The 27,973-nt window shown below is 57.2% G+C and overlaps 3 protein-coding genes across 3 annotated transcripts in view; 1 reads left to right on the top strand and 2 right to left on the bottom strand.

Moving 5' to 3' along the window:
• RRAS (RAS related) overlaps positions 1–24,054 on the top strand; it is a 120,075-nt gene extending 96,021 nt beyond the window's left edge. The window contains exons 2-7 of the mRNA XM_050771579.1: positions 18,986–19,179; positions 22,217–22,304; positions 22,421–22,523; positions 22,620–22,728; positions 23,494–23,612; positions 23,686–24,054. Of these exons, the coding sequence (XP_050627536.1) occupies positions 19,027–19,179; positions 22,217–22,304; positions 22,421–22,523; positions 22,620–22,728; positions 23,494–23,612; positions 23,686–23,770 (657 nt within the window). The 5' untranslated portion in view covers positions 18,986–19,026 and the 3' untranslated portion in view covers positions 23,771–24,054. The remainder of the gene's footprint in view (positions 1–18,985; positions 19,180–22,216; positions 22,305–22,420; positions 22,524–22,619; positions 22,729–23,493; positions 23,613–23,685) is intronic.
• The window catches only part of PRR12 (proline rich 12), a 104,284-nt gene that overhangs the window by 31,434 nt on the left and 44,877 nt on the right, over positions 1–27,973 (bottom strand).
• On the bottom strand, positions 49–17,005 carry SCAF1 (SR-related CTD associated factor 1). 2 transcript variants are annotated; one of them, XM_050771445.1, is made up of 11 exons: positions 16,893–17,005; positions 14,018–14,131; positions 13,741–13,798; positions 12,827–12,921; positions 12,430–12,530; positions 12,226–12,341; positions 5,541–8,369; positions 4,806–4,888; positions 4,367–4,585; positions 791–919; positions 49–483 (listed from the first exon to the last, which is right to left on the bottom strand). In XM_050771445.1, exons 2-11 carry the CDS (start codon positions 14,123–14,125, stop codon positions 292–294), a joined length of 3,930 nt encoding a protein of 1,309 aa, XP_050627402.1. In that variant the 5' UTR covers positions 14,126–14,131; positions 16,893–17,005; the 3' UTR covers positions 49–291. The 2 variants fall into 2 exon arrangements, with proteins under 2 accessions (XP_050627402.1, XP_050627403.1); XM_050771446.1 differs by lacking the exon at positions 16,893–17,005 and adding an exon at positions 16,428–16,559.

Here is a 27,973-nt window from a genome sequence, read left to right as displayed (position 1 = left end):
GCAAATTTGTCTCTGAAAACAAAGGGTTAGAACCATGGGGCTCAGGGGTAATGTTTCATGAAATCTTTAATGAAATTGGGGAGAGGGGCACGAACAGAAGGGAGGGGCACTGGGGACAGGCTTGGGGGCAAGGGGGGTGGGCACGGGGCAGGGAAGGGCAGGGGGCTCTCCTCTTCCCTGCAGCAACCCTCCCCCAATCATCCCACTGATGGGGGAGGGAGGTGGGGAGGTGGAGCCATAAATATGTCCAGAATTTCAAAGAGGCGAGGGGCGAAGAGCTGGCCAGGGCTCTCAGAGAGGGGGCAGGGGCAGGCCCGGGCCACCCTTGTCCGGGGGCCCTGGCTCCTTGGGCGGCCGTGGGGGCCCTGGGGGGTCCCCTGGCTTGCGACCGTGCTTGCGGAAGTAGCGGTAGCGCTGGACGTAGGCCCGCACCAGGTTGCTCACCTTCACCGGGTTGATCTCCCCACTTTTGCTGTGGCAGATCTGGGGGGCCGGGGACAGCCGGAGTCACCACCAGGCTCCCGGGGTCCCATCCACCCGGGACTGCTGGGTGCAGCTTGGGACTGGGGTAGGAGCAGCTTCCCCAATAACCAGGCCAAAGTTCCTCTGTCCCCCTAGATGATGGGTGCCCCAGGGCCAGCGGAACAGGCCCAGGTGGCCTTGAGAAAATCCCATCACCCTCCCAGACTGACCTCCCCGTCTCCCATCCGCGTCCATCTGTCTGTACACATCTGGCCCTCCAGTTCGTCCTCTCCCCGGCCTGTGTCTGCCCCTCTCTCTGGGTGCCCACCTTGTGGACGGCCTTCCTCAGGATGTCCTTGTACTCCTCCTTGGTGATGTCCTTCTTCTGATAGTATGGCTTGATGGCCAGCTTCACCTCCTCCACCGCCCGCTCCTGTGTGTGCAGCTTCTTCAGATACTGGTGGGGTGGCGACAGCGGGGGAAGAGACAGCAAGGGCCAGTGAGTACCTGCAGAACCTCCACCTCCACTCGCCTCTGCTGCCAGCCTAGCCTCTCGGACAGTCCGGCTGCTCTCAGGCTGGAAGTCCTGCTGAGGGTCTGTCCCATGCACCCTCTGCTGCAGGTGCCTGGGACCAAAGGCCAGGCCTGTGCTCTGCATGTCACTGAACATCTCCTCTAGGCTGAACCCTGGGCTGCTCCAGGCCTGGCCAGGACCAGGAGACATGCGTTGCCTGCCCTCACAAAGTTCGGTCTGATGAGAAGACAGGCATTGGCCAAGCAATTGCAGCTGGTTTTGAATCAGACTCTACAGACAGGGCTGTAGAAAGCTGCACAGGGCTTTTCACCGTGGGAAGGGGGAGGACTCGGTTTAAAAGGTTTTTACAATACTGCTCTGGTCACCAAGGGGATGGAGGCGCGCTGAGGAGTGGGGGTGGGGACTGACCTCAAGCCCATTTGTATCGGAAGCCTGGTCTGCCACTCCCTGTCTCTGACCCCTGGGATGCTCAGCCAAACCTCCTTTTTGTGGCTTTTTCTTTGTTTTTGAGATAGGGTCTCTCCCTGTCACACAGGCTGTGGTGCAGTGACACAGTCACTGCTCACTGTACCCCTGGACTCCTGGGCTGAAGCAATCTTCCCACCTCAGCCTCCTGAGTAGCTGGGACTAGAGGTGCCACCACCACGCCCGACTAATTCTTGTACTTTTTCTGGCGACGGTCTTACTATGTTGCCCAAGCGGATCTTGAACTCCTGGGCTACAGCGATCCACCCGCCTCGGCCTTGCAAAGTGTTAGAATTACAGGCACGAGCCACCGCGCCTGGCCACCTTTGTGGCTTATTTATAAAATGCGGACAGCACCTATGGGGAGGACTACAGTGACACACATGAAGGACATGGCACAGGCCAGGTACAGAGCAAAGACTCAATCCAGGGGAGCTGTGCCTGTTCCAAGGGGGATGGCCGTGGGACGAAAAGGGAAGGACAGAACAGTGGGCAGGGCAAAGAGCCTCCGAGACAAGGCTCTTCCCGCCTGTGGCCAACAAGCTAGGAGATCCCCCAGCCACAGGCTCGGGGCAGCAGTTGCATCCCTGGCCTCAGGCGGAATCTTTGCAAAAGCAGACAGGAAACCTCTAGCCAGAGAGCCACATGGGACCAGAGAAGAACCGGCCTTCTGCAGGCACAAGGGATAGTCCCTTGCCACCGCCCTTGGGGAAACTGCCCTCCCAAGTCAGGTGACTATCAAAGTAGGGGCAGGTAAACCTGAGTCCTGGAAATGGCAGGGCACAATGGCTAGCAGACTCCGGAAGCAACATCAGTGACACTGTCTGACGAGCTACTGAGCTGTTAGGGCAACTCTATGGCCAGGAGAGACACAGGCCGCCCTGGAGGGACTTCTCAGGCTTGCCTGGCCCCACAGGATGTGGGTCTCTAGAGAGACGCTGCTCCCAAACACCCATCTCGGATGTGGTAAAGCAGGGCAAAGGGCCGCTATAGACCAGGGGGTCCTCACCATCCGCGACCTGTAGCACAAGGCACAAGCTACAAACAAGTGATGGGCTAAGCTGCAGCCCCGCCTCCGCGGCTCACACGGGATGTTTAATGGGGTTTATACAGCTTTATCTGGCACTGTACACAGCTGTGTAAGGTGGCCAACACCACCGTCTGGCTATGGGCTGCTGGACTGTAAAAAAACACATCTAGGCTGGGCTCAGTGGCTCACACCTGTAATCCCAGCACTTTAGGAGGCTGAGGTGGGAGAATCACATGAGCTCAGGAGTTCGAGACCAGCCTGGGTAATACAGCGAGACCCCCCAACTCTACAAAAAAATTAAGAAATTAGCTGGGCATGGTGGCGCGCACCTGTAGTCCTAGCTACACAGGATGTTGAGGTAGGAGGATCCCTTGAGCCCGAGAGATCAAGGCTGAGGCTGTGGCTGTGCCACTGCATGCCAGCCTGGGTGACAGAGTGAGACCCTGTCTCAAAACAAACCAACCAAGGCCGGGAGCAGTGGCTCACGCCTGTAATCCCAGCACTTAGGGAGGCCGAAGTGGGCAGATCATCTGAGGTCAGGAGTCAAGACTAGCCTGGCCAACATGGTGAAACCCCATCTCTACTAAAAATACAAATATTAGCCGGGTGTGGTGGTGTGTGCCTGTCATCCCAGCTACTCGGGAGGCTGAGGCAGGAGAATCGCTCAAACCCGGGAGGCGGAGGCTGCAGTGAGCCGAGATGGCACCACTGCACTCCAGACTGGGTGACAGAGCAAGACCCCATCTCAAAGAAAAAACAAAAACAGGCCGGGCGCAGTGGCTCAAGCCTGTAATCCAGCACTTTGGGAGGCCGAGACGGGCGGATCACGAGGTCAGGAGATCGAGACCATCCTGGCTAACACGGTGAAACCCCGTCTCTACTAAAAAAAATACAAAAAACTAGCCGGGCGCGGTGGCGGGCGCCTGTAGTCCCAACTACTCGGGAGGCTGAGGCAGGAGAATGGCGTGAACCCGGGAGGCGGAGCTTGCAGTGAGCTGAGATCCGGCCACTGCACTCCAGCCTGGGCGGCAGAGCGAGACTCCGTCTCAAAAAAAACAAAAACAAAAACAAAAACAAAAAACCCACATCTAGACCTGACCAAGACAGAAACAGCCCCAGAGCCCAGGAGTAAGAGCCGGCCAGAGCAGCTGAGTAAGAACCTACAGCCGGGCGCGGTGGCTCACGCCTGTAATCCCAGCACTTTGGGAGGCCGAGGCGGGCGGATCACAAGGTCAGGAGATCGAGACCACGGTGAAACCCCGTCTCTACTAAAAATTACAAAAAATTAGCCGGGCGCGGTTGTGGGCGCCTGTAGTCCCAGCTACTCGGGAGGCTGAGGCAGGAGAATGGCGTGAACCCGGGAGGCGGAGCTTGCAGTGAGCCGAGATCGCGCCACTGCACTCCAGCCTGGGCTGGGCGACAGAGCGAGACTCCGTCTCAAAAAAAAAAAAAAAAAAAAAAAAAAAAGAACCTACATTACTGTCTGCCTGGCACCCATTCTCCCTCCCTTCAACTAGAAACAAGTTCTTGAGTTTTTATTCAGAAACCAGCCTCCCCCACTCACACTGAGAGGGAGACAGCGTGAAAAACACATCATCAAGGGGTGGGCTGCAGTGTGGGGCGTCTGTTACAGGGTGTGTATATGTGGGGTATATGCACACACCCCCACACACGCACAGACGTGATTTTCCCTTGGACATGCCCAGCGAAGTTCCCGCTCATCCATTCCAGCGAAGTGGAGTTCCTTACAGTTCCACGACTTTGGTTTCTATGGCCTCAGTCTCCCTTTCTCCTTGGGCCCCTGCATCTCAGTTCCTGTCCATATTCTCTACAGAACAGTCACCACTGCCCCACCTCTCCCCAGGCCAGCTCACCTTATCTGTGTCCCCACGGCCCTCAGAGCTGCTGCTGCCCTCTCTCTTGTCAGACGTGGCAGCCAGCCCGGTGGGGGTGGGGGGAGTTGAACCGCAGCCCCCCAGAGGGAGGCTGCCAGGAAGCAGGTAGCTGGAGGGGCCAGGGGGCAGACCCAAAGAGGTGGGCACAGGAGCTGGGGTCACCCCCAGACTTGAGGGTGGCTTTCTGTGGCTGAGGATCTGTGGGAAGAGGACGGAGGGGTGATGAGTAAAGGGAGGTGGAGGAGAAGAGGGGACGTGCACCCCACTGTTCCCACGCTGACTTCCCCACAGCTGAGGCAACAGGCTCCTCTTCAGGCCGATACCTTGCCCCAGAGCTGCCGGGCCTGCGGTTCCTCTCCTAACCCGAGGCAATGGACAAAAGAAGGGGCGGCAGGGACTCTCCCCCAGGGGAGCCCACCTGGTTGGTGGCCTGGATCAGCTCCTGGGCCTTCGCTCGGCTCGCCAGGTTGGCTTCTTCCATCTTGAAGAGAAGTGCAGTCACTGCAGGACGTGGAGAGGTGACAACATGAAGATGGAGGAGGTGACAGGACAGGAGCTGGTGAACCTCACCTGGATACTTGCTGCCATCTCCTGCCCTTGGTCCCAGAACAGCCACAAGGCCTCACACTCAGAACTGGGAAAAGGGGGCCTTGGCCAATGACAGAACGGCCCATACCCCGAATGTTCCTGGGACTCCAGGTGTGTGGCTGTGGGGCTGGCCTCGGTCATGCAGTGATGAGACGGCAGGAGTGAGATTCTGCCTCCTGACCCCCTGTGGCCAGTCCCAGCCTCTCTCCCCACCTCCGCAGTCTGGTAGAGGCAACCACCATCCGTAAGGAACATGGTGTCCTGCTCAAGCCATTCTTTCTGGTCCCTCTCTCCTAGTCCCCCTCTAGGGGAATCCCAGAACCCAGCCCACCACTCCAGTCTGCGCTGGCCACCACCTGCTCCCGCCAGCCCTTCTCTCCCAGTACACCCAGAAACTAGAGCCTCTGGACAGACCCTAACTGGCCTTCACCCACCCCCACCCTCCTAGTCCATGTCCTTATAAACCTCTCCCTTCCAGGGCACCCCACTGCCTCTAAGTCTGTACCCTCCAGTCCCCATACTGTCTCACCTGCCCCAGCACCCCCCTCCCCCAGGGGACACTCACAGGCCAGGACGCCGCTGGTGGTGCAGTCCACACCAGCCGGCAGATTCCAGGGCATGGGCGGGGGCAGCGTGGGCAGCTGGGAGACACGGGAAGCTGGCCCGTCCTCCGCCCCCGAGTCACCGGCTGTGGACCCTGCGCTGGGGGCAGTGCTAGGGGCGGCTGCAGCAGTGCTAGTGGCCGTAGTGGTGGCAGGCTGCTGCTCCTCCTCCTCTTCCTCTTCCTCCTCCTCCTCTTCCTCCTCCTCCTCCTCCTCTGCCCCACCTCGGACCCCAGCCTCCTCAGTGGCCTCCTCCGGCAGGAAGGAGACCTCGGGTGTCTTGCAGCTGCTGTCCACGGTCTGCGAGTCCGGAGTGAGGGCAGGGGGTGGTGGGGCTACCTTGGGGGGCGGGGTGCTAGGAACCTTGGCTGCCCGCTCCTCACCGGACCACGAAGTCTCCTCCGCCCCCTTGGTGCCTGCCGCCTGGCTGCAGCTATCCGCCTTGGACTTCTTCAGCGACACCGGGCCGCCACTGCCCCCGCTGCCACCTCCGCTGCGGACCTTTTTCCTGGTTTTGGATGGCTTGGTCTTTCCCTTGGTCCCCTTGGCTTTCTTGGCCCCTGCCTTGGCCTTGACCTTGGTCTTTTTGGGCTTGGTGCTGCCCGGAGCTGCTTTGGCCATCTCAGTGGGGGCCCGCTCGTCGGGTTTGAGGAAGGGGGAGCGACTCTCGCGGTCGCGGCTGAATTTGACGCCGATGGAGCCCAGGCCGGCCGACGCAGCATCCTTGGCGGGGGTGGTGCTGCTGACACCCTCGCGGATGAGCACCGCCACCTTGGACTGCAGCTTCACCTTCCGGGAAGAACAGGACGACGACGAGGATGAAGAGCCTGAGCCGCTGCTGACCGGTGGCTTTGGCGGGGGCCCTGAGGAAGGTGCCGACTCCTTGGGGGGCCGGGCCTTCTTGGATGACCTGTCCCTGTCCCTATCTCTGTCCCTGTCCCGATCCCGGTCACCCCCGTCCAGCGCCTTCCGACGAGACCCCTTCTCCCGGGAGGAGGAGGAGGAGGAGGCAGCCCCCGAGCGGCGCCGATCCTTCTGGCTGCTCTTGCCGCCCCGCTCCTCGCCGCTCAGTCCCTCGGAGTCGTACAGGACCTCCCGCTTAGGTGACGAGGCCGGGGCAGGAGAAGGTCCTCGGGGGTCGGACTTGTCAAGCCGGCCCACCGTGATGGTCCGCTTGATGGCGAAGAGGTCGTGGTCCGTAAGGTCCTGGATGGAGGGTGGCACGGCCCCCCGGCGGCGGCTGTCGCGGTCACCACCAGAGGTGGAGCCGGAGGGGGGCGGGGCGGGCGCTGGGGCCTTCTCGCTGCCATCCCCAGACCGCTTCTCACCCCGGGACCGCGACCGCTTCTTCTTCTTCTTGCTGCCGCCACCGTCCCGGTGTTTCCCGCGGTGCCGCTCGCGCCTCGAGGACGACGATGAGGAGGTGGCCGGGGGCGGCGAGGCGGAGCGCCGCCGCCGCCGCCGCTTCTCCCGGGACCGCGACCTGCGGCTGCCCCCACGGCGGCGGTCGGTGCTGCGCGAGCGGCGGCGGGCGGAGCGGGAGCGGGAACGGCGGCGGGTGGACGACGAGGCATGGGAGCCGGGCTTGCGGTCCCGCGAGCGGTGCTTCTTAGAGTCCCAGGGCGAGGCCGGGGCGGGAGGCGCAGGCTGGGTGCCTGACGAGGACGAGGCGGCCTCCTTGGCCTCGCCGCTACGCTTGCGTTCCCTCCTGGACTTCTTGCGAGTTGGCGGACCAGCAGCAGCGGCCGGGGCAGGCGCGGGCGCCGGGGAGGGTGAGCGCTGGCGGTAGCGCTCCCGCCGCTGGGTCAGGATCTTGCGGCGCAGGTCCAGGCCGCCCCAGCGCGAGTCTGCAGCGGGCGGCGCAGGGGCCGGCTCTCCCAGGTCCACCTGCAGGGCCCCCTCGCCGTCGGACTCCGCATGCAGGGACAAGAAGTCGTCCCCCTCGGGGGCCCGGGGAGCGGGAGGCTGGGGAAGGGGCTGGGCCGTGGGGGTGGCTGAGGCGGCAGGGGGAGGCCGGGCGGCCCGGCCACCCGGGCGGAAGAGGGACAGCGCCACCCTGGGCTCCTCCTCCGGCTGGACGATCTCGCCTTCCTCGATCTCCGAGTCGCCGGGTGGCATCAGGGGCGGTGGGAGGGCGGCTCCACCAGCGGTCACCACCTCCACCGAGACTTTGCCTTCCCGACAGGCTTCCGCCTCAGTCCCTACCACGAAGACCCGCCGGCGCGTGGCTCCATCAGCCCGGGTGGAGTCCGCCTGGGGCGGCGTTCCAGCGGCAGGAGGCGGCTGTGTGGGCTGCGGGTCCGGGCGGGGGCTCTCGTCACCTGGGAAGTCCTGGCTCAGGCTATTGTCATCGTAGATGCCCGCCAGGGTCTCCGAGATACGGCTGATGCTCTGGGACAGGCCTTCTTCCTCCTCCTCGTCTTCCTCTTCCTCTTCTTCTTCCTCTTCCTCCTCCTCCTCTTCCTCCTCAGGTGAGGGGGTCCCGGCTGATGAGCTGGGGTTGGAGCCAGTGGGCTCGAAGGGGTCGTACTTTTGCTCCGGAGCAGGCGGTGGAGAGTAGGCCTCGTCGGTGGGGTGGAAGGGGTCATAGATATCAAATCGGGGGGCAGGTGGGGCTGGGGGTGCAGGGGGTGGTGGCGGTGGGGGAGGGGAAGGGGAGGAAGATGAGGGAGAAGGGGAAGGGGAGGAGGATGCAGAGGAGGGGGCAGGGGGTGGGGCAGGGCCCCCGTCTCCCGTGCCCAAGGTGAGGTGACGGGCACAGGCGGGCCGAGAGGAGTCCGACTGTGGAGAAACTGCAGAGGAACAGGGAGAGAGCAGTGGTCAGGGCCTTCACCTCCCTCCTGGTGCCTGCTTCTGGCTCAGCTGTGGACACTTGCTGGGCCACCAGGTCCTGCCCAGGAAGCCCCAACTGCTTCACAGGAGCCAGCCGTAGGATGCTCCTGACAACTGCACACCACAGTTCTTAACCCAAAGGTCACTGGCGGAAACTGAGGCAGAGAGCTGCAGTATCCTCCCCAAGGGCACACAGAGAGGAGGCAGCAGTCAGGGTGTAAACTCAGTTAATGTGGCCCTGAACCTGCACTCCCATATCCTGTGACAGCACTGGCCTGACCCTGGACAATGTACCCTGGCCCTGAAACTAGGAACTACCTTGACCAGTGCTGGTGACCGATCCCAGGTGGAGGCTGCAGTGAGCTCTGACCACAACCACCGCAGTCCAGCCTGGGCAAAGATGAAACAGGAAAACAGGCTGCAGGGGGAGAGCTGGGATTCAAACCTAAGTCCCCCCTCCAAGACAAAAACAAGCTCCGGCCTGCTGCGCCAGCTGCCTCTCGTGGGAGTTTATCCTGTTTGGTAGAGGGAAGAATGGGAGGCTGACAGGGTGAGATTCCAGTGCAGAGCCAGGAAATGGCAGAGCTGGGGAGCACAGCAAGGCTGGTCTTCACCCCAAGCTCTTCACTCTGTGCTGAGTCCCCACCCAAGGAATTACATCTGCTCAGGACTCAGTGACACCACTGACCAGTGTCGGTGGCAATGACAAAGGTTTGCCTCTTCCTCCAAACCAGGCATGGTACTTCATATGTCACCTCGTTCGCCCCCAAAGAGCCCGCTGCACTGTGCTAAGTACTACAGTCGCGATGCCACAGTCACACGATGGAGATGACTGACAGAGGCCACACCACAGCAAGGATGCCAGCAGAGCGGTGTGAGGACAGCGCCAGGGAAGAAAAGGGGTCAAGAGGGCAGCACCAGAGCCACCCCTTGATCCACAGGCTGGCCCTCACCAGCCACATGACCACAGGCAAGTGGATGGATGTGTCTACCTCAGTTTCCTCATCTATAAAATGGGGATTTGTTCATTCATCCAACACCCTTCATGGCCAGGTGGAGTGGCTCATGCCTGTAATCCTAGCACTTTGGGAGGCGAGGCAGACAGATCACCTGAGGTTGGGAGTTTGAGACCAGCCTGACAAACATGAAACCCTGTCTCTACAAAAAATACCAAATTAGCCAGGTGTGGTGGCACATGCCTGTAATCCCAACTCCTCGGGAGGCTGAGGCAGGAGAATTGAACCTGGGAGGCAGGTTGCAGTGAGCCAAGATCGCACCACTGCACTCCAGCCCGGGCAACAAGAGCAAAACTCCATCTCACAAACAAACAAAAAAAGATTATCAATGAGTGGAGTGTACAGTCCCTCAGCTGCCAAGGGCTTCGGGGAAGATGAAGCAGAGGTGATGATGACAGCATGTACTTCCCAGGATGAGCGGAGGAACAGATGAGTGCGCAGAAAGAGCCAGGCTGCACCTGCTGCCGGGTGAGGACAGTCTGAGCCTCAGCTTTTCCTAGCCTCATCGCTATTCCCAGCACCTTAAGCATAACAGACTCCACAGACCAGAGCGCTCTGCAAACACACGAGATCCACAGCTTTATATACATTTCTGTATGGGATACGATTATGGGTGAACTTTCTTTTCTTTTTAAAACTACCTGGAATAAACAAATAAAACATAACCTCAGAGTCCCCCTGAGAACAACTACTATTAGCTTCCGGATACACCTTTATCACTCTTAAGGCCCAGGGGCCAAATCCAGCATACCACCTGTTTTCCTAAATCAAGTTTTAGGGGAACGCTGCCCTGCCCATTTGTTTACTTATCCCCTACAGCTTCTGATTTTGTTCTGAGACGGAGTCTTGCTCTGTCACCCAGGCTGGAGTGCAGTGGCACAATCTTGGCTCACTGCAACCTCCATCTCCTGAAGTTCAAGCGATTCTCCTGCCTCAGCATCCTGAGTAGCTGGGACTAGAGGCAAGTGTCACTACGCCCAGCTAATTTTTGTATTTTTAGAGGAGACGGGGTTTCACCATGTTGGCCAGGATGGTCTCAATCTCTTGACCTCATGATCCGCCCGCGTTGGCCTCCCAAAGTGCTGGGATTACAGGCGTGAACCACCGCGCCCAGATCTACAGCTTCTGATTTTAAAGAAATTGTGGGCCCCTAAGAATGTCGTGAGTCCTAAGTACCATGTCTCTGTACTTAATGCATAAATCGTTTCCAGCTATTAAAAAAAAAAAGGAGGGGAGGTGGCAGGCATGGTGGCTCATGCCCGTAATCCCAGCACTTTGGAGGTTGAGGCAGGAGGATCACTTCAGGTCAAGAGTTTAAGACCACCCTGGCCAACACAGTGAAACCCCATCTCTACTAAAAATAGAAAAATTAGCTGAACGTGGTGGTGCATGCCTATAATCCCAAGTTACTCAGGAGGCTGAGGCAGGAGAATCACTTGAACCCGGGAGACGGAGGTTGCAGTGAGACTAGATCGCGCTACTGCACTCCAGCCTAGGTGACAGAGCAAGACTACATCTCAAAAAAAGAAAAAAGAAAAAAAAAAAACTAGCCAGGCATGGTGGCATGCACCTGTAGTCCCAGCTACTCCAGAGATTGAGACAACAGGATAACTTGAGCCCAGGAATTTGAGGCTGCAGTGAGCCATGATTGTGCCACTGCACTCTAGCCTGGGGGACATAGTGAGACCTCGTCTCAAAAAAAAGAAGGTAGCCAGGCACGGTGGCTCACGCCTGTAATCCCACCACTTTGGGAGGCTGAGGCAGGCGGATCACTTGAGGTCAAGAGATCAAGACCATCCTGGCCAGCATGGTGAAACCCCATCTCTATTAAAAATAGGAAAATTAGCTGGGTGTGGTGGCACACACCTGTAGTCCCAACTACTCAGGAGGCTGAGGCAGGAGAATCGCTTGTACTCAGGAAGCAGAGGTTGCAGTGGGCCGAGGTTACGCCACTGCACTCCAGTCTGGGCAACAGAGCGAAACAAGGTGAACATGACCTGGCGCAGAGTGGTGTGCCTGCTCTACCACAGAACCAGTGCTCACGGCTCACAGCTGGTGCCCATAGCTGACTGCACCTTCCTCTCCTCTCCCTCCACCCCCTCCTCCAAATACATATGTTCACGCAGAAGGCAGGCCTAAACCTAGAGTTCTCAACAGAGTCCAGGGCTCAGCAGCATGTATTGTTTAAAATGAAAATTCCCAGGTCCCACTCCAGACCTGCAGAATCAGAACCCCTGGGAGTGGCCCAGCGATGTGCATAGCAACAAGTCCTCCTTGCAATTGAGCTGTGCGTTCAAGTTTGGTCTAAACTGCTCACAGGTACCACTGTGTGTAGGGTTGGAGGAGAAGATTCCTCCTTGGGCAGCGCACATCTCAGAAATCAAAAACTTGGGCTTCAGACTCCTAGACACACCACGGCTCAAGGCCCAGGCACCCCATGGAGCATCTGGCTGTGCGCCCTTGGGCAAGTGCCTGCCATTTTTCAGGCTGTCTGCTTCTCTGAATATAGCAACTCGAAGAGTCCCCCTCCTGGGGAGATGAAGTTCCAGTGCAGTGACACTAACGCTTAGTGTGCCGAAACCAAGTGTCACACACGATGACTGCTCCCACATAGCCCCAGCACGTCGGTTTTTACTTTATGTACATCTATATGCACCTACAGCCTTGATCACATCTAATACGAAGAGAAGGGAAAAGTTCTGTCTAAATGACACGATCACCAACACCATCACTACCAAAAACAGCCTATCCCCACACAACTCCAAGGCCACCTGCCCAGCTCCACCCTGGCCCCACATACCCGTTTTGCCTGTCCTCCAGGCCCTGAGACGGGGCAGCAGGCTGGGCACAGGCAGAGGAATGGGATCTCTGTCCCCGATTCGGACCTCAGCCACCAGCTCCAGCATGTCCTCACTTCTGCAAGGCGGAAGGGGTGGGTGAGCCTTAGGGGTGCTTCTGGCTCTCACACCGAGGCCTCTCCCACTCCAGCTGCCCAGCTACTCACTCGCCAGGCCGCAGGTCCAGGCGGCTGGGAACCCAGGTATCCGGGGGATCCAGGACACTCACCAGCCCGGCAAGGAAGCTGTCCGCAGCCATGTCCAACACCTGGAAGAGGCCGGAGACACTCTATGCTGTCCCCGGTCACATGAAGACTGGCAAATCCTACTTCCCAACCCCCTGACCTCTCAGGAACCCAGACATCTAAGATCCCCGAGAAAACTGAGGATCTAATTCCTGTAGCTTGACAGCTGTCAGCACTCAAAGCTCAGGCCCAGATCACGCCCCCAGACTCTCCAACATTGCCCCTGGTCAGCATCGCAAACCCCATTCCCTCAGACTCAGGCACCCGTCCCTTCCTCCAATACCCGTGAGTCAGGCCCCCAGCCCCTCTTCTTACTCACAGTAGCTGTGTCAGTCCCCCCTGATTCCTGGGAACGGGGCTCTGACCGTGGACTTCGGCAGCGCCGCCATCGAAGGCCATGACACCGAGAGCCATCTGGTGAGAGATTTGCATGGGGTATTGGACACAGGGGACTCGCTGCCGAGACTTGTGGGGTAGAGGAAAGCGGAGCTTGATCTAGTTCCTGACAGCGGAACCAGCCTCCCGCCTCTCTCCAGGCCTCCACACTCTGCCTCCCAGCCTCCCGCCTCTCTCCAGGCCTCCATACTCTGCCTCCCAGCCTCCCGCCTCTCTCCAGGCCTCCACACTCTGCCTCCCAGCCTCCCGCCTCTCTCCAGGCCTCCATACTCTGCCTCCCAGGAGGGCTTCCCAGCACCCACTTCTGAGGCTCTGACGCTCAGCCATTTGTCCTCCTGTCTGCCCTCAGACACCTCAACCTGGCATTCAGGCCTTGCTGGGATGCAGTCCCCACAGACCTCTCCTGCCTCCCGCAACCCCACTCACACCTTCCTGCATGGCAGCCCCAAGGAACCCCAGCACAGCTCCTCGCCGCTGCACCTGTGCTGTGGGCCTGCTGCGGCCAATCAGGCTTCCCTCTAATCCTAGGTCCTTCGACTCATAGGTCCTTAGAGGGCCCGTTCACCTGTCCCCGCTCTGGGAAGGTGCCCTGACCCGTCTCCCACTGTGCGAGCTGAGGTGGGCCTCCTGCCCTCTCCCAGCACTGTGCCTGTCTCCCTTCCACTGCACACTAGGCCCTTCCAAGGCAGCCACAGGGTGTCTGCCCATTTTTGGCTCCCCGTGCCAGCACAAGGGTGGCACCCAGGTGGCTTCAGAAAAGCTTGTATCAATGACATTAGGATAAAGAAAGAATGCCGAGAGAGGGTGGGGCTGAAAGGAACCGGAAGCCGCCAATACCTTTATCATTGGGCAGGTCCCCCTGCAGGGAGCTTCCCACAGCCTGCTGGATGGCTCGCTGGAGAAGGGGGGAAGAACCAAGCGTCAGAGGACCCAGGCAGATGCTTTGCAACCTCTGCCCCTTGGGAGACAGACATCCCAGACACTGAGAGCCAAACTCAAGTGCTTCATGGGAGCCAGGAGTCCAGCGCCCCTGCCTTGGGCCCCGGAGTCAGGCCCCTGGAGTGTGGATGCCCAGCTCCTCCATCCCTCAGTGCCAGGAGCCCAGCAGCCTCACCAGGATAAAGGCAGAAGGAGAAAGCGTGGGGTCTCTGTCTGGCGGACCATCGCCCCGATCCTCGCCCGACTCCTCCGTCTTCCCTCGAGACTCATCTTCTTCCTCCATGGTCACCTGGGGGTCCAGGGGCAACAGTTTGGAGTGGAGGTCCCGGGAGAAAGGACGGAAGTAGAGGATAGACATGAAGACCTCAAGGGCCCCACACTATCTCCCTCAGCATCCCCTTTGGCACCCCTCCTCTCCTCTACCTCATCCCGCTCCACCCTGTGCTTGGGTGGGCGCTGGGCCCAGCATAGACACCCCAGGGACTAGGAGCAATTCTCTTCCTTTTTTCTGGGTTTCAGGTGCCTCTTATGTCAAAGGGAGGCCTCCCCGGCCTCCACTTTTAACATTTCACTCCTCAATTCCCGCAGCTTCCCCAACAACGTATCCAAACTTCAAGACCTTGTTCCCTGGCCTCCTAAGAGGCAAAGCCAACACCGAGGTTTTTTGTGTGTGCTGCACCATGATTTCAAAGAGTGTGTTCCACAGTCCTATAAACCCACCTTTCCCAAGGCCAATGTGCTGGGCAATATTCAACGCCATGCCTCAAACACCACACAGCTTCCTAGAGCATCAACTGTCCTCGATGGTGAGGTCCACCCCCAAATTTTATTTATATACCTAAGTTGGAAACTTCACTGAGTGATCTGCAAAACCAGTATGCCATTTTTAAAATGAAAACGCTAAACTTCAGAAAGGCATGCTGAAGGGAAACTTTATAGGAGGCATTTACTTATTGCCATCTGCCCAAAGCCTTTGCAATGTCATGGAAATTCTTTGATATGATTCCCCAGTCAGGCGGTTGAAAGATCATCCATCAAACGGGTGGATGTCTTGATTAGGGCTTCAGAAAAATATGAATATTTCAGCTGTAAGCTTCCCCACGACTGTCAAATCTGCTACTCATAAGACAATATCCAATCTCAAAATTCCTAGAAAGCTTCAAAATCCCTAACCCACAACTCAGTATGCTTAATTGTAAATCCACGAAATAGGAGTATCTATCTCAGAGAATGGCTGTGAATATTGAAAGCCTGACTCCTGCCACACAGTTAGAGTACCTCAAGTGCTCAATGAACAAGAATGACACTATTAGCCCTTAAAGCCCAGGTTTCCCCTACATCTGCCTCCCTGCTTCCCCCACAGCATTCCTGCAAAGACAAGACCCTGGTCCTGTTCTACATCCCATATAGATTTTCAAACCATGCCAAGCCTCTACATTCAGCCTCCCAGCTCCACCTAATTCCTAACTTCCTAAGACACACCCAATCCTGATAGTCTATTACATCCCAGCCTCTTTTACCAATACTCAACATGCTCAGCCCGGTGGGCAGTTCCTGGCCCTGGGACTGTTCTCCAGCACCTCCCGGGGAAGCACATGCTACCTATAACAGTGACTGTCACATATGAGAAGCTTAATCAACATCTGCTGACTACAGGCTCAGGGATCCCCAAACCCTCTGCAGTATACAAAGATGCTTGCTTGCTCATTTAGACAGCACCAGGCTTTGCAGACACACCCTCAGTTACTTAGATCTTTTGGACAGAAGAATGCTCTGCAGATACTGCTAGGTCCTGTCTGGATCAGTGGTTTCCCCAACAACAGGGTCATATACCAGTTTAGTGCTTCACAAATAGCTTGTTATAAAAAGTAAATAGAACAAAATAGTTCTTCGCAGCACATCGCAAGTAGTAAGTGGAAATGTCAATTTGTGGAAGATGAGTTAATGTTAACACATTATGTTATATGATGTTAAATACATTATGACTGTCTCTACTAGGTCTTAATGAAAAAATGTATCTTAATGCAGATCACGGTCAACATGGTTTGAAAAGCACTGTAATAGTGGGTCTAGATGACCCTCCAGACTCTTCCAGCCTAAAGTAGATTAATTCTAACTCTCTCAATAACCCCCAGGGTAATGCAGAATTTTAAAACATTTTTCATTTGAATCACTTTCTAAAGGGCAAGTATATCTAAGCTGGGCAAAATTTCCTCATTCTCTTTCTGTATTATTCGCCACAAGCTGATCCGACCCCATGGGCATTCGAATTTGCTCCAGGCATAAAATCTGCATTCCTGCAGTCACATTCAAGCCATCTAGATGGTTCCAGGTCCTTCTAACTGCCCCCAGCCTCCTGTCACCCATTATTAGACACTACCCATACCCTGGAGACCCCAGACCCTCAGTACATCTCAATATTTGACGCCCTCCCTTGGTGGGCATATCCCAACCCCCTAGGGGGCTCTGAGACTTCCTAGCCCTTGGCAGTTATTCTAGGCCTGATAAATGGCCCCAGACCTATGCAGACCAGTTGCATCCTCAGGCCAGCCCATGTAGACTCCTTCCAGCCCTAACACACATACCCCAGGCGCTCTAGATGGCTCTGAAGATACTCCTCAGGTCTTGCAGACCCTCCTTCACCCCTGGGACATATCTCAAGATCTCAAGATGGCCCCAGAACCCTCTAACCAGACCCTAGTCCCCGGTCAGCCCATAAAGACAATCTACAGTGTCTACAGACACGATCCAGGCCAGCTATATGATGGAGGGCAGGCCTTAGGCTCGGTCTAGGCCCAGGGACGCCCCCAGTCCTCTCGGAGACGCCCCACTGACGCCCCCAGGAACCCACGGATGCGTCCCAGGGCCCTGAGAAGGCCCCCCTCTCGGCGCCAGGTATCGCCGCAGCTGCCGGGCCCGAGACCGCCCCATGAAGCCCTCCAGGACCCGTGGCTTGTGGGGAAGACCCCGGGACAACTAGCGACCCAACTCCGCCCCGCCCACCCCAATAGGCCCGAGCCCCGCGGCCCGGACCGCCGCCGCCATCTTACCCCGCCGCTCGGGCTGCGGCTCCGGCCCCGGCGCGGGGCGGGGCAGGCTGGGGCGGGGTTCGTCAGCAAAGGAGGAGAGAGGCGGAGCTAAAGCGCCGCCGAGCTTGCCGGGATTTCAAGTACCGAGCACGGCGCCGTGAAGGCCGGCGGAAACGCAACCGGACTCGGTTTCCCAGAAGCCAATGGGACACATGGGGCGGGGTCCGCGCAATGCACGCCGGGAGGCGTAGTCCGCGCACCTCCTCTGTCGCGCGGGGACAGCTAGTGGGGTGAGAGGTGAAGTGGGCGGGGACGCGGTAGCCCGCGATGACGCCCCACAGTGCCCTGCGCGCGCGCGGAAAGGGTGGCGGAACAGGAGGTGACGTAAAAGGCGCTAAACAGAATAGATGCAAGGGAATTGTAGTTCGGCGGAGTGAGCACGACTTGCTGGATGTTGTCTTACCCACATTCTGGGGCTCTCAGAATCCAGATCCTCTAGGTCCCCCTAAATTTAGAACCAGACGGGATGCAGTGGCGCACACCGTAGTCCCACTCGGGAGACTGAGGCGGAAGGATCGCTTCAGCCTAGAAGTTGGAGGCCAGCCCGGGCAACATAGGGAGGCCCCATCTCTAAAAAATAAAAATAGGCCGGGCGCAGTGGCTCACGCCTGTAATCCCAGCACTTTGGGAGGCCGAGGCAGGCGGATCACCTGAGGTCAGGAGTTCAAGACCAGCCTGACCAACATGGTGAAACCCAGTCTCTACTAAAAATACAAAAATTAGCCGGGCGTGGTGGCTAACGCCTGTAATCCCAGCTACTCGGGAGGCTGAGGTAGGAGAATCGCTTGAACCCGGGAGGCGGAGGTTGCAATGAGCCGAGATTGCGCCATTGCACTCCAGCATGGGCTACAAGAAGGAAACTCCATCTCAAAAATAAATAAATAAAAATAAACTTAGAACCCAGAAGCCCGACCCCATAGCCGCCTCATTCAGTACAGAGAAGTCTGAATTCCGAATCCTCTTACTCAGAGCAGAGTCCAGACTCCTATTTCCCTCTTCTCTTGGACTCAGGAGTCTGATTCTTCCTTCCTCGGACCCAAGAGCAGGTCTCCCAGACTAGTCCTGGTCTCAAGCTCTCACATACGAATTCGGGTCCCCCCCACCCAGTGGCCTCACTCAGACCCAGAATCCTGGGTCCCCAGCCTCTCCAACCCCTGGAACTAAGAGTCCAGGTCCCCGGCTCCCTCCTTTACCGAACTAAGGACCCCAGACGCCTTCCTCCCTGACACCCTCCTCCCCAGGACCCAGGAGTCCACATCTCCAGCCCATTTTCTCCTAGGGACCCAGGAGTCTGGGCCCTCGGCTTCCTCCTCTTTCAAGACCCAGAAATCCTGGCCCCAGGCTCTTCATGACCCAGGCATCCCAACTTGGGCGAGCTGGCTCATGGATTAGGAATGCAGTGATCTCACGGCCCCTCCCTGCCCCATTACCCCGCTGTCCCCCTGTAGGGCCCCACTCTCCTCCCAGTCTGTCTTCCGCTTGGCTGGGACAGCGGGAACCGGAAGCCTGGGTCCCTTAGCAGGCGGAGACTCTAGACTCTAACCCAGACGCCCGGGTCGAAAGCTTGGCTAGGATCCCAGGAGGGAGGTGGAGCTTCTCCTCAAAACCTGCTGCTGCTTCGGAGCGCCCTATATACGGCCGCGCGCGCGAGTCGACGAGCCCCGCCTACCATACTAAGGCCACAGAGACCGTGCCCCAAGCAGCAGTGTCACAGGGGTCCCTATTTGCATATCCCCTCCCCTGACGAGCTTCCCACCCCGTCTGCTGAAAGAATAAATTTATATTAGCATAGCCACGCCCACAGACCGCCCTCCCGCTGAGAGCGCGTGGCGCCGCTCAGGGCGAGCACAGGTCTCTCATTAGCATAGCCCCGCCTCATTCGGAATTCCCCGTCGCAGCGAACCCCGTTCCCTTTCCCTTATTAACATAGCTCCTCCCTTTCTTTGGCCCGTCCCCCTCCTTAAGTGTGCCGAGACGCGAGCCTTCCTCGCCAGAGCTCATGATTATGCAGTAACCTTATTAGCGTAGCCCGCCCCCCCGGGTCCCGCCCGGCTCCCCCGCAGGCGGTAGCGAAGGCAGCAGCAGCGGTGGCGACATGAGCAGCGGGGCGGCGTCCGGGACAGGGCGGGGGCGGCCCCGGGGCGGGGGACCTGGGCCCGGGGACCCCCCGCCCAGCGAGACACACAAGCTGGTGGTCGTGGGCGGCGGCGGCGTGGGCAAGAGCGCGCTGACCATCCAGTTCATCCAGGTAGTGGGCCCTCACCCGGGAGGGTGTCCCCGGGACCCAGAACTGAGCCCTTGGGGGGACCCCCGAGACCCCTTTTCCCCCTTGACCCGTCACTGAGACCCTCCTATAAGGCCCTCTAATCTTAAAAGATCCCCACAGATTGTAACCTAAACTCTTGGAGAGCCTCCATCCCCTGCACGGGGGAGCCTTCCCTCTGCACTCGCATCCTGAGACCCACCATTCCCTCCCCCAGTGCCCCAGACCCCGCTTACCTGCTGACCTGGCTTTGAGCACCTCCTGGGAGCATGCTAAATATAGAACACTCACCCCATTCGGACCCTAAGCACTCCCAGGCCCCCCCACCACGCCCTCAGTGCCAACTTCCACCACCCTGAGCCCTATCTCCCCCAAATCCCAGTCCCCAACTTCCGCTCTAAGCCATTGAGAACCTTCCTGGGAGAACGCCAGTGCCCAACACCTTTGAGATTCCCCCACATTCGATTTTTTTTTTTTTTTTTTTTTGAGACGGAGTCTCGCTCTGTCCCCCAGGCTGGAGTGCACGATCTTGGCTCACTACAACCTCTGCCTCCTGGGTTCAAGCAATTCTCCTGCCTCAGCCTCCCGAGTAGCTGCAACTACAGGCGTGTGCCACCACGCCTGGCTAATTTTTGTATTTTTTAGTGGGTTTCACCACATTAGCCAGACTGGTCTCGAACTTCTGACCTCGTGATCGGCCTGCCTTGGCCTCCCAAAGTGCTGGGATTACTGGCGTGAGCTACCTTGCCTGTCCCCACGTTCGATTCTTAGCCCCTTCCATGACTGCCCCCAGAATCTAGAAATTCTACACAGACCCTGGCCCTGAGACTCTTCTGGGACTACCCAGCCCTAAGACAGTCCTGCTCTCCAACCCAAGATTTAAAAAGAGATCCTGCCCCTTGGCCATTCCAGAAATCTCCCAAGACCCCAAGTCCTGACAATCCCCCATTCCTCAAGACCCAAACCTCCACTCTCCCACCCCGCCCCCAAGGAAAACCAGCCCCTCCTCCATCCCGTGCTTTCTCCACTGCAACTCCCTGAGCCCCTCTCAGAAACCCTGGATAGCTCTCAAATAATCTCCAAGGAAGAAGCCCCCAGATTCTTGGCACCCCCAGAAAGACCTACTCCTTGGGAGTCTCTCTGACAATGAACCCAGTGTTTCTAAGACTGTATATACTATAACCCCCTGCGCCACCTCGGGGCTGGCCCCCAGTTCTCAGCCCTGAGCTTCTCACGCTGTGCTCTGAGGTCACGCCCCTAACTACCCCCAGAGCCACAATCCCTCCCAGGGCCTGGTCCTTATAGCCTCCCTCCAGGACAAGCCCTCACCAAGCACCCCTCTAACTGACAGATGGAGTATTCAGACCCCTAGCCTCCAAATCACCCCTTCTTTCCTGAAACTCCACCCCTACCCAGGAAACCTCCTCCCCATTCCTGAGGGAGGTCCTCCCTGCTTCAAAGAAATCCTAGAGAAGTGCCTCCGCCTGAGATGCTACTGCACAGGCCCTGGGGCCCCAGGACACCTCCAACCCACCCCCACCAAAAGACCCCAGCAAGGGCCTGGGAGGGAGCCCTTCTTGTGTAGAGAAAGGCCCCAGCCCTGGGCCCCTTGCACCCAGAGGCAGTCCCAGAGCTGGCCTAAGGCCTGGCTGGCAGCGGGCAGGACCCAGGCAGGAAGGGAGGGGCCGGGGCCCGAGGGTGGGGCAGCCTCTCCGCAGCCGGATTGGAACCGGGACCTTCCCCTGGGAGGAGACGCTGGAGGCCGCCTGAGCAGGAGGAGGGGACGGGGGAGAAGGAAGAAGAGAGGGAGGAGGCAGAAGAGGGGGGAGAGATATAAACAGGCAGTCTGGACAATAACGCCTCCGATAACCGATACATTCAATATTTAACAGGGATTTGCTCTGAATCTCGCCGGTGCTGGATGAATTGTAGTGCTGTTCTTAGCCTCCTTTTTCAAATGAAGAAACTGAGGAACTGAGGCTCAGAGAGGGGAAGTGATTTGTTCAGTGTCACACAGCTAGGATGTAATCATGATGTGGGATATGTACCTTACACCAGAAAGAGAGGACCAGGAGTGACTCAGAAGACTGGTGGGAGGCAGGGAAAGGGGGGCAGGGGAGCAGCTACCCAAAAAGAAGGAGACAGAGACCCAGAGAGAGGGAAATAGAGACTCAGAGAGACACAGGGGACACAGACCCAGAGAAAAGGGGGCAGAGACCCAGCAACAGGGACAGACATTTAGAGAGAAAGAAGGACAGGGCGGGGTGCGGTGGCTCACGCCAGTAATCCCAGCATTTTGGGAGGCCCAGGAGGGCGGATCCCCTGAGGTCAGGAGTTCAAGACCAGCCTGACCAACACATCTCTACTAAAACTACAAAATGAGCCGGGCATGATGGCGCATGCCTGTAATCCCAGCTACTTGGCAGGCTGAGGCAGAGAATCGCTTGAACCCGGGAGGTGGAGGTTGCAGTGAACCGAGATTGTGCCATTGCACTCCAGCCTGGGCTACATGAGCGAAACTGTCTCCAAAAAAAAAAAAAAAAAAAAAAAAAGGCAGGGCGCAGTCGCTCACACCTGTAATCCCAGCACTTTGGGAGGCCGAGGCGGGTGGATCACAAGGTCAGCAGATCGAGACCATCCTGGCTACCACAGTGAAACCCCATGTCTACTCAAAAATAGAAAAAATTAGCCAGGCGTGGTGGCAGGTGCCTGTAGTCCCAGCTACTCGGGAGGCTGAGGAAGAAGAATGGCGTGAACCCGGGAGGCGGAGCTTGCAGTGAGCCCAGATTGCGCCACTGCACTCCAGCCTGGGCAACAGAGTGAGACTCCGTCAAAAAAAAAAGAAAAAAAAAGACTCAGAGAGACAGAGGGAACACAGACCCAGAGAAAGGGGGCAGAGACCCAGCAATGGGGACAGACATTTAGAGAGACAGGGACAGAGACTGAGAGAGGCATCCCAGGGGCAGGGCTTCGTCCTGTCTGCTGGGGCACTGCAATAACTATCCTCTCCCCATCCTGCCAGTCCTACTTCGTGTCTGACTACGACCCCACTATTGAGGACTCCTACACGAAGATCTGCAGTGTGGATGGGATCCCGGCCCGGCTGGACAGTGAGGGCGGCGGGGATGGATAATGGATGGGGGTGGTGTCAGCGGGGGCTGAGGGCTCTTGGGGGTGACTGGGGGGAGCCTGGTCCCCACAATGGCCCCTCTCCCTGTCTCTGCAGTCCTGGACACTGCGGGCCAGGAGGAGTTCGGGGCCATGAGAGAGCAGTACATGCGTGCCGGCCACGGCTTCCTGCTGGTGTTTGCCATTAACGACCGGCAGAGGTGACAGGGGTTGCCGGTGGTGGAGCAGTGGGTGGGTGTGGGGAGGACCTGGGCTCTGCAGCTGGCTGGATCTCATGCCTCTGGCTTCACTCGCAGTTTCAATGAGGTGGGCAAGCTCTTCACGCAGATTCTCCGGGTCAAGGACCGCGATGACTTCCCCGTCGTGTTGGTCGGGAACAAGGCGGATCTGGAGGCACAGCGCCAGGTTCAGGACACCCCTCTTTGTGGGGACCCCATCTCAGCCTGGGAGGCTCTTTTCAGCACACCTGTCCCCCATCAGCATCCTCCTCTGTTCCTGCAGTCCTGCGACTGCCGCTGTCACACAGCTCACCTAGATGGGTTACCCCCAAACCGGATCTTCGGGGTCCCGAGCATGACCGAGCAGAGGGCCTAGCACGCAGGTGTCCTCAGGAGAGGCTGCAGGATGGAACAAAGGACATTCACCCCCATCCGCCAGCTCTCTTTGCCCCTTCCTCGCATTCCTCCCTTCCAGCCAACCTCCCACCAGCCCCAGCACGTCCCCTGCTCATGGCCGGCCCCCTCCATGGCTCCCCAGTTCCTCTCCAGGTGCCAGATGCCCCGCACAGTTGCTCCCCTCCTTTCCCTGCTCCCAACACTTCCCCCACAACGATTTCCACACAGAACTCATCCATTTGGCGAAGGTTTTGGGGATTTCCAGCCTCTGGGGCTCTGCTGGCCTCTGCCGGGAACACCCTGACTTCCCGGCCTGCCCACTCCTGGTTACCGAAGGCACAGCAGGGCAAGTGTCCACGAAGCCCGCCCCCATCCCTCACTTAGAGGACACCAAGCCCCTGCGGCATCTCCCTCCATAATCTCTCAGGAACTCTTCCTCTTTGAGTTCTCACAGTGGGTCACCTCTCCCAGAGCATCCAGCCTGCCTGTCTGTCTCTCCAGCTGCGGTCACCCTGAGTGCAGGGACCTGACTCCTCCGTGTCCCCCGCACCCCCAGGTCCCCCGATCAGAAGCATCTGCCTTCGGCGCCTCCCACCACGTGGCCTACTTTGAGGCCTCGGCCAAACTGCGTCTCAACGTGGACGAGGCTTTTGAGCAGCTGGTGCGGGCTGTCCGGTGAGCCGAGTCCCCTTCCCGTCGTCCTTGTCCCCAGCACTTCCACTCCAACCTCACTGGCCTTTTCCCACAGGAAATACCAGGAACAAGAGCTCCCACCCAGCCCTCCCAGTGCCCCCAGGAAGAAGGGCGGGGGCTGCCCCTGCGTCCTCCTGTAGCCCAGGCAAGAGAGAAGCAACCAGCACAAGCTCTCGGGACCAGCTGCCTTCACACCTTGCTGTGTGACCTGAGGCCCTCACTGAGCCTCAGTTTCCTCATCTGGGTCTCCCAGGATACATCACATGCCCACCCTTACTTCCTGGCCTCTTCTGGGCTACTGCCACTGTGTGCCTTCTGCCAACACCTCCTGTCCCCACCTAAGCCTGGTGGGGGTGAGGGGCTCCGGGTCACTGCTGTATATAACTCCCATCCCCCAGAATAATAAACGTCACTGCCAACGTCAGGAGGTGCTTTCTAAAGAGGTAATGAGGGTTGGGCACTGTGGCTCACTCCTGTAATCGCAGCACTTTGGGAGGCCGATGCGGGAGGATCGCTTGAGTCCAGGACTTTTCAACCAGCCTGGGCAGCATAGGGAGACCATCTCTTAAAAAAAAAACGGTGGGGGAATGAACTCTGGGAAGGTGAATGAATTCAGGGCACACATGTTCTAAAGCCTCCCTCCACCTAGAAGCCTCAGATCTAGAACCTATTGCTTGGGGAGGAGCAGAAGAATTTAAAAAGCAGAACCAAGTGCCTGGACCCCCACTTTCCCTTCAACAGGGCAATTCTACCCTTTTCTGTTTGTTTTTGTTTTTGTTTTTTTCTAGCCTGTGGCCAGGCTAGAGTGCAGTGGCGCAATCTCAGCTCACTGCAACCTCCGCCTCCTGGGTTCAAACGATTCTCCTGCTTCAGCCTCCTGAGTAGCTGGGACTACAGGTGCATGCCATCACTCCCAGCTAAATTTTTTTGTATTTTTAGTAGAGGTGGGGTTTTACCATGTTAGCCAGGATGGTCTCAATCTCTTGACCTGATGAGTATTTTCTTGGGATAAAGTTTGAACATCTGTTGAAGGAATTTTTTTTCCTAGAAAGTTACAGAGGCCGGGCGCGGTGGCTCAAGCCTGTAATCCCAGCACTTTGGGAGGCCGAGACGGGCGGATCATGAGGTCAGGAGATCGAGACCATCCTGGCTAATATGGTGAAACCCCGTCTCTACTAAAAATACAAAAAACTAGCCGGGCGAGGTGGTGGGCGCCTGTAGTCCCAGCTACTCGGGAGGCTGAGGCAGGAGAATGGCGTAAACCCGGGAGGCGGAGCTTGCAGTGAGCTGAGATCCGGTCACTGCACTCCAGCCTGGGCGACAAAGCGAGACTCCGTCTCAAAAAAAAAAAAAAAAAAAAAAAAAAGTTACAGAATGTGCTCTTCAATATGGTAGGCAGAAGCTACATGTGGCTGTCTAAATTAAAATTAAATAAAATTTGGCTGGTTGCAGTGGGTTATGCCTGCAATCCCAGCATTTTGGGAGGCTGAGGAGGGCGAGGAGGGCGAACTCTCGGGAGTTCGAGACCAGCCTGGGCAACAAAATGAGACCCCTATCTCTACCAAAAATACAAAAATTAGCTGGGCGTGGTGGCACGTGCCTGTAGTCCCAGCTACTCAGGAGGCTGAGGTAGGAGGATCACTTGAGCCTGGGAGACAAAAATTGCAGTGAGCCAAGGTGACGCCACTGCACTCCAGCCTGGGCGACAGAAAGGCTGTCTCAAAAAAACAAAAAATACGGCCAGGCGCGGTGGCACACGCCTGTAATCCCAGCACTTTGGGAAGTCGAGACGGACGGATCACAAGGTCAGGATATCGAGACCATCCTGTCTAACAAGGTGAAACCCCAACTCTACTAAAAATACAAAAAATTAGCTGGTGATGGCAGCGTGTGCCTACAGTCCCAGCTGTGGCATGAACCCGGGAGGCGGAGCTTGCAGCGAGCCGAGATCAGGCCACTGCACTCCAGCCTGGGCGACAGAGCGAGACTCTGTCTCAAAATAAATAAATAAATAAATAAATAAATAAATAAATAAATAAATAAAAATAAAAAAATAAAAGCCGGGCACGGTGGCTCACACCTGTAACCTCAGCACGTTGGGAGGCCTAGGCGGGCGGATCACCTGAGGTTGGGAGTTCAAGCCCAACCTGACCAACATGGCAAAAACCCGTCTCTACTAAAAATACAAAACAGCTGGGCACGGTGGTGGGTGCCTGTAATCCCAGCTACTCAGGATGCCGAGACATGAGAATAGCTTGAACCCGGGAGGCAGAGGTTGCAGTGAGCCGAGATTGTGCCATTGCACTCTAGCCTGGGCAACAGAGCAAAACTCTGTCTCAAAAAAAAAAAAAAAATATATATATATATTTTAATAAAACTTAATTCCTTAGTCAAATCAACATTTCAAGACCTCAGTTGTCACACATGGCTAGTGGCTTTTTTTTTTTTTTTTGAGACAGAGGCTCACTCTGTTACCCAGGCTGGAGTGCAGTGGCAGGATTTCCACTCACTGCAACCTCTGTTTCCTGGGCTCAAGCGATTCTCCTGCCTCAGCCTCCTGAGTATCTGGGACTACAGGCGCGTGCCACCATGTCCGGATAATTTTTGTGTTTTTGGTAGAGACAGGGTTTCACCACATTGGCCAGACTAGTCTGGAACTCCTGGCCTCAAGTGATCTGCCTGCCTTGGCCTCCCAAAGTGCTGGGATTACAGGCGTCAGCCACCGCGCCCGGCCTCTAGTGGCTATCTTAATAGATAGGGCAAATAGACAACATTCCTATCATTGCTGAGTGGGCTATTGCATAGTGCTTTCTAGAACGTTCCAATAGAACGTTCTAGGACATTGGAAACAGGCAGCAACTCAGCTGGGTGTGGTAGCTCAAGCTTGTAAGCCCAGTATTTTGGGAGACCGAAGCGGGTGGATCACTTGAGGCCAGGAGTTTGAGACCAGCCTGGGCAAGAGCTACGCCCTGTCTACAAAAATAAAAAGAGACAGGAAGCAACTGCTACAAACCCTGCCTGTCCCATTCTCACCTTCAATGTACATCGAGAAGGGACAGGTGGGTGGAATGGTGTCCAAGCAGCTGTCTGGCAAGTCCTCAGTTCCAGAAAGTTCCCAGTGGCACTGACATCTGAATCTAAACACTAAATCCAATTTGGGGTCAATGTGGACACCCCCCATCCAACCCCCCTATTCTGTCCTGGGAGGAGCAGAAGTGTCGGGTGTCTTAAGGCCACAGTGGGTAAGTGGATGACACACTTCAGTCTGGAAGCCCAAAGCCCATCTGTGTCCTAGGAACATGTTTTTTTTTTTTTTTTTTTAGATGGAGTCTCGCTCTGTCGCCCAGGCTGGAGTGCAGTGGCCCAATCTCAGCTTACTGCAAGCTCCACCTCCCAGGTTCACGCCATTCTCCTGCCTCAGCCTCCCGAGTAGCTGGGACTACAGGCGCCCACCACCACACCCGGCTAATTTTCTGTATTTTGTTTGGTAGAGACAGGGTTTCACTGTGTTAGCCAGGATGGTCTCGATCTCCTGACCTCGTGATCCACCCGCCTCAGCCTCCCAAGAAGCCCTTCGTTTTTTACATTTTATGTATTTATTTGACACAGGGTGCCGCTCTGTTGCCCAGGCTGGAGTGCAGTTGCATGATCACAACTCTGCAGCCTCAACCTCCTGGGTTCAAGTGATCCTCCTGCCTCGGCCTCCCAAGTAGCTGGGACTACGAGCGCACACCTGGCTACTTTTTCATTTTGTTTTGGAGATGGGGGTCTTGCGGCGTTGCCCACACTGGTCTTGAACTCCCTTTAAGCAATCCTCCTGCCTCGGCCTCCCAAAGCTCTGGGATTACAGGCATGAGCCACCGTGCCCAGCCTGGGAACACTTAAGACTCTCCCCCGCCGGGCGCGGTGGCTCAAGCCTGTAATCCCAGCATTTTGGGAGGCCAAGACGGGAGGATCACGAGGTCAGGAGATCGAGACCATCCTGGCTAACTTGGTGAAACTCCGTCTCTACTAAAAAATACAAAAAACTAGCCGGGCGAGGTGGCAGGCGCCTGTAGTCCCAGCTACTCGGGTGGCTGAGGCAGGAGAATGGCGTGAACCCGGGAGGCGGAGTTTGCAGTGAGCTGAGATCCGGCCACTGCACTCCAGGCTGGGCGACAGAGTGAGACTCCGCCTCAAAAAAAAAAAAGGCTCTCCCCCATCCCACCTAAGCTCTAGTGGGGGTGAGGGGCAGTCCTGTGCACTATTTGCTACCCTAGAAGGCTGAAGTTAACTGGAGACTACCGTCCACTCACCTCCCAAGCCTGTGTGACCGGCCATCTTTAAAGCCCTACCCAACACGC

This window comes from Macaca thibetana, chromosome 19 (assembly GCF_024542745.1).
Source record: "Macaca thibetana thibetana isolate TM-01 chromosome 19, ASM2454274v1, whole genome shotgun sequence".
NCBI classification, from domain to species: domain Eukaryota; kingdom Metazoa; phylum Chordata; class Mammalia; order Primates; family Cercopithecidae; genus Macaca; species Macaca thibetana.
Note: the sequence above shows the minus strand (reverse complement) of the source record. Positions and strands in the feature narration are given on the sequence as shown.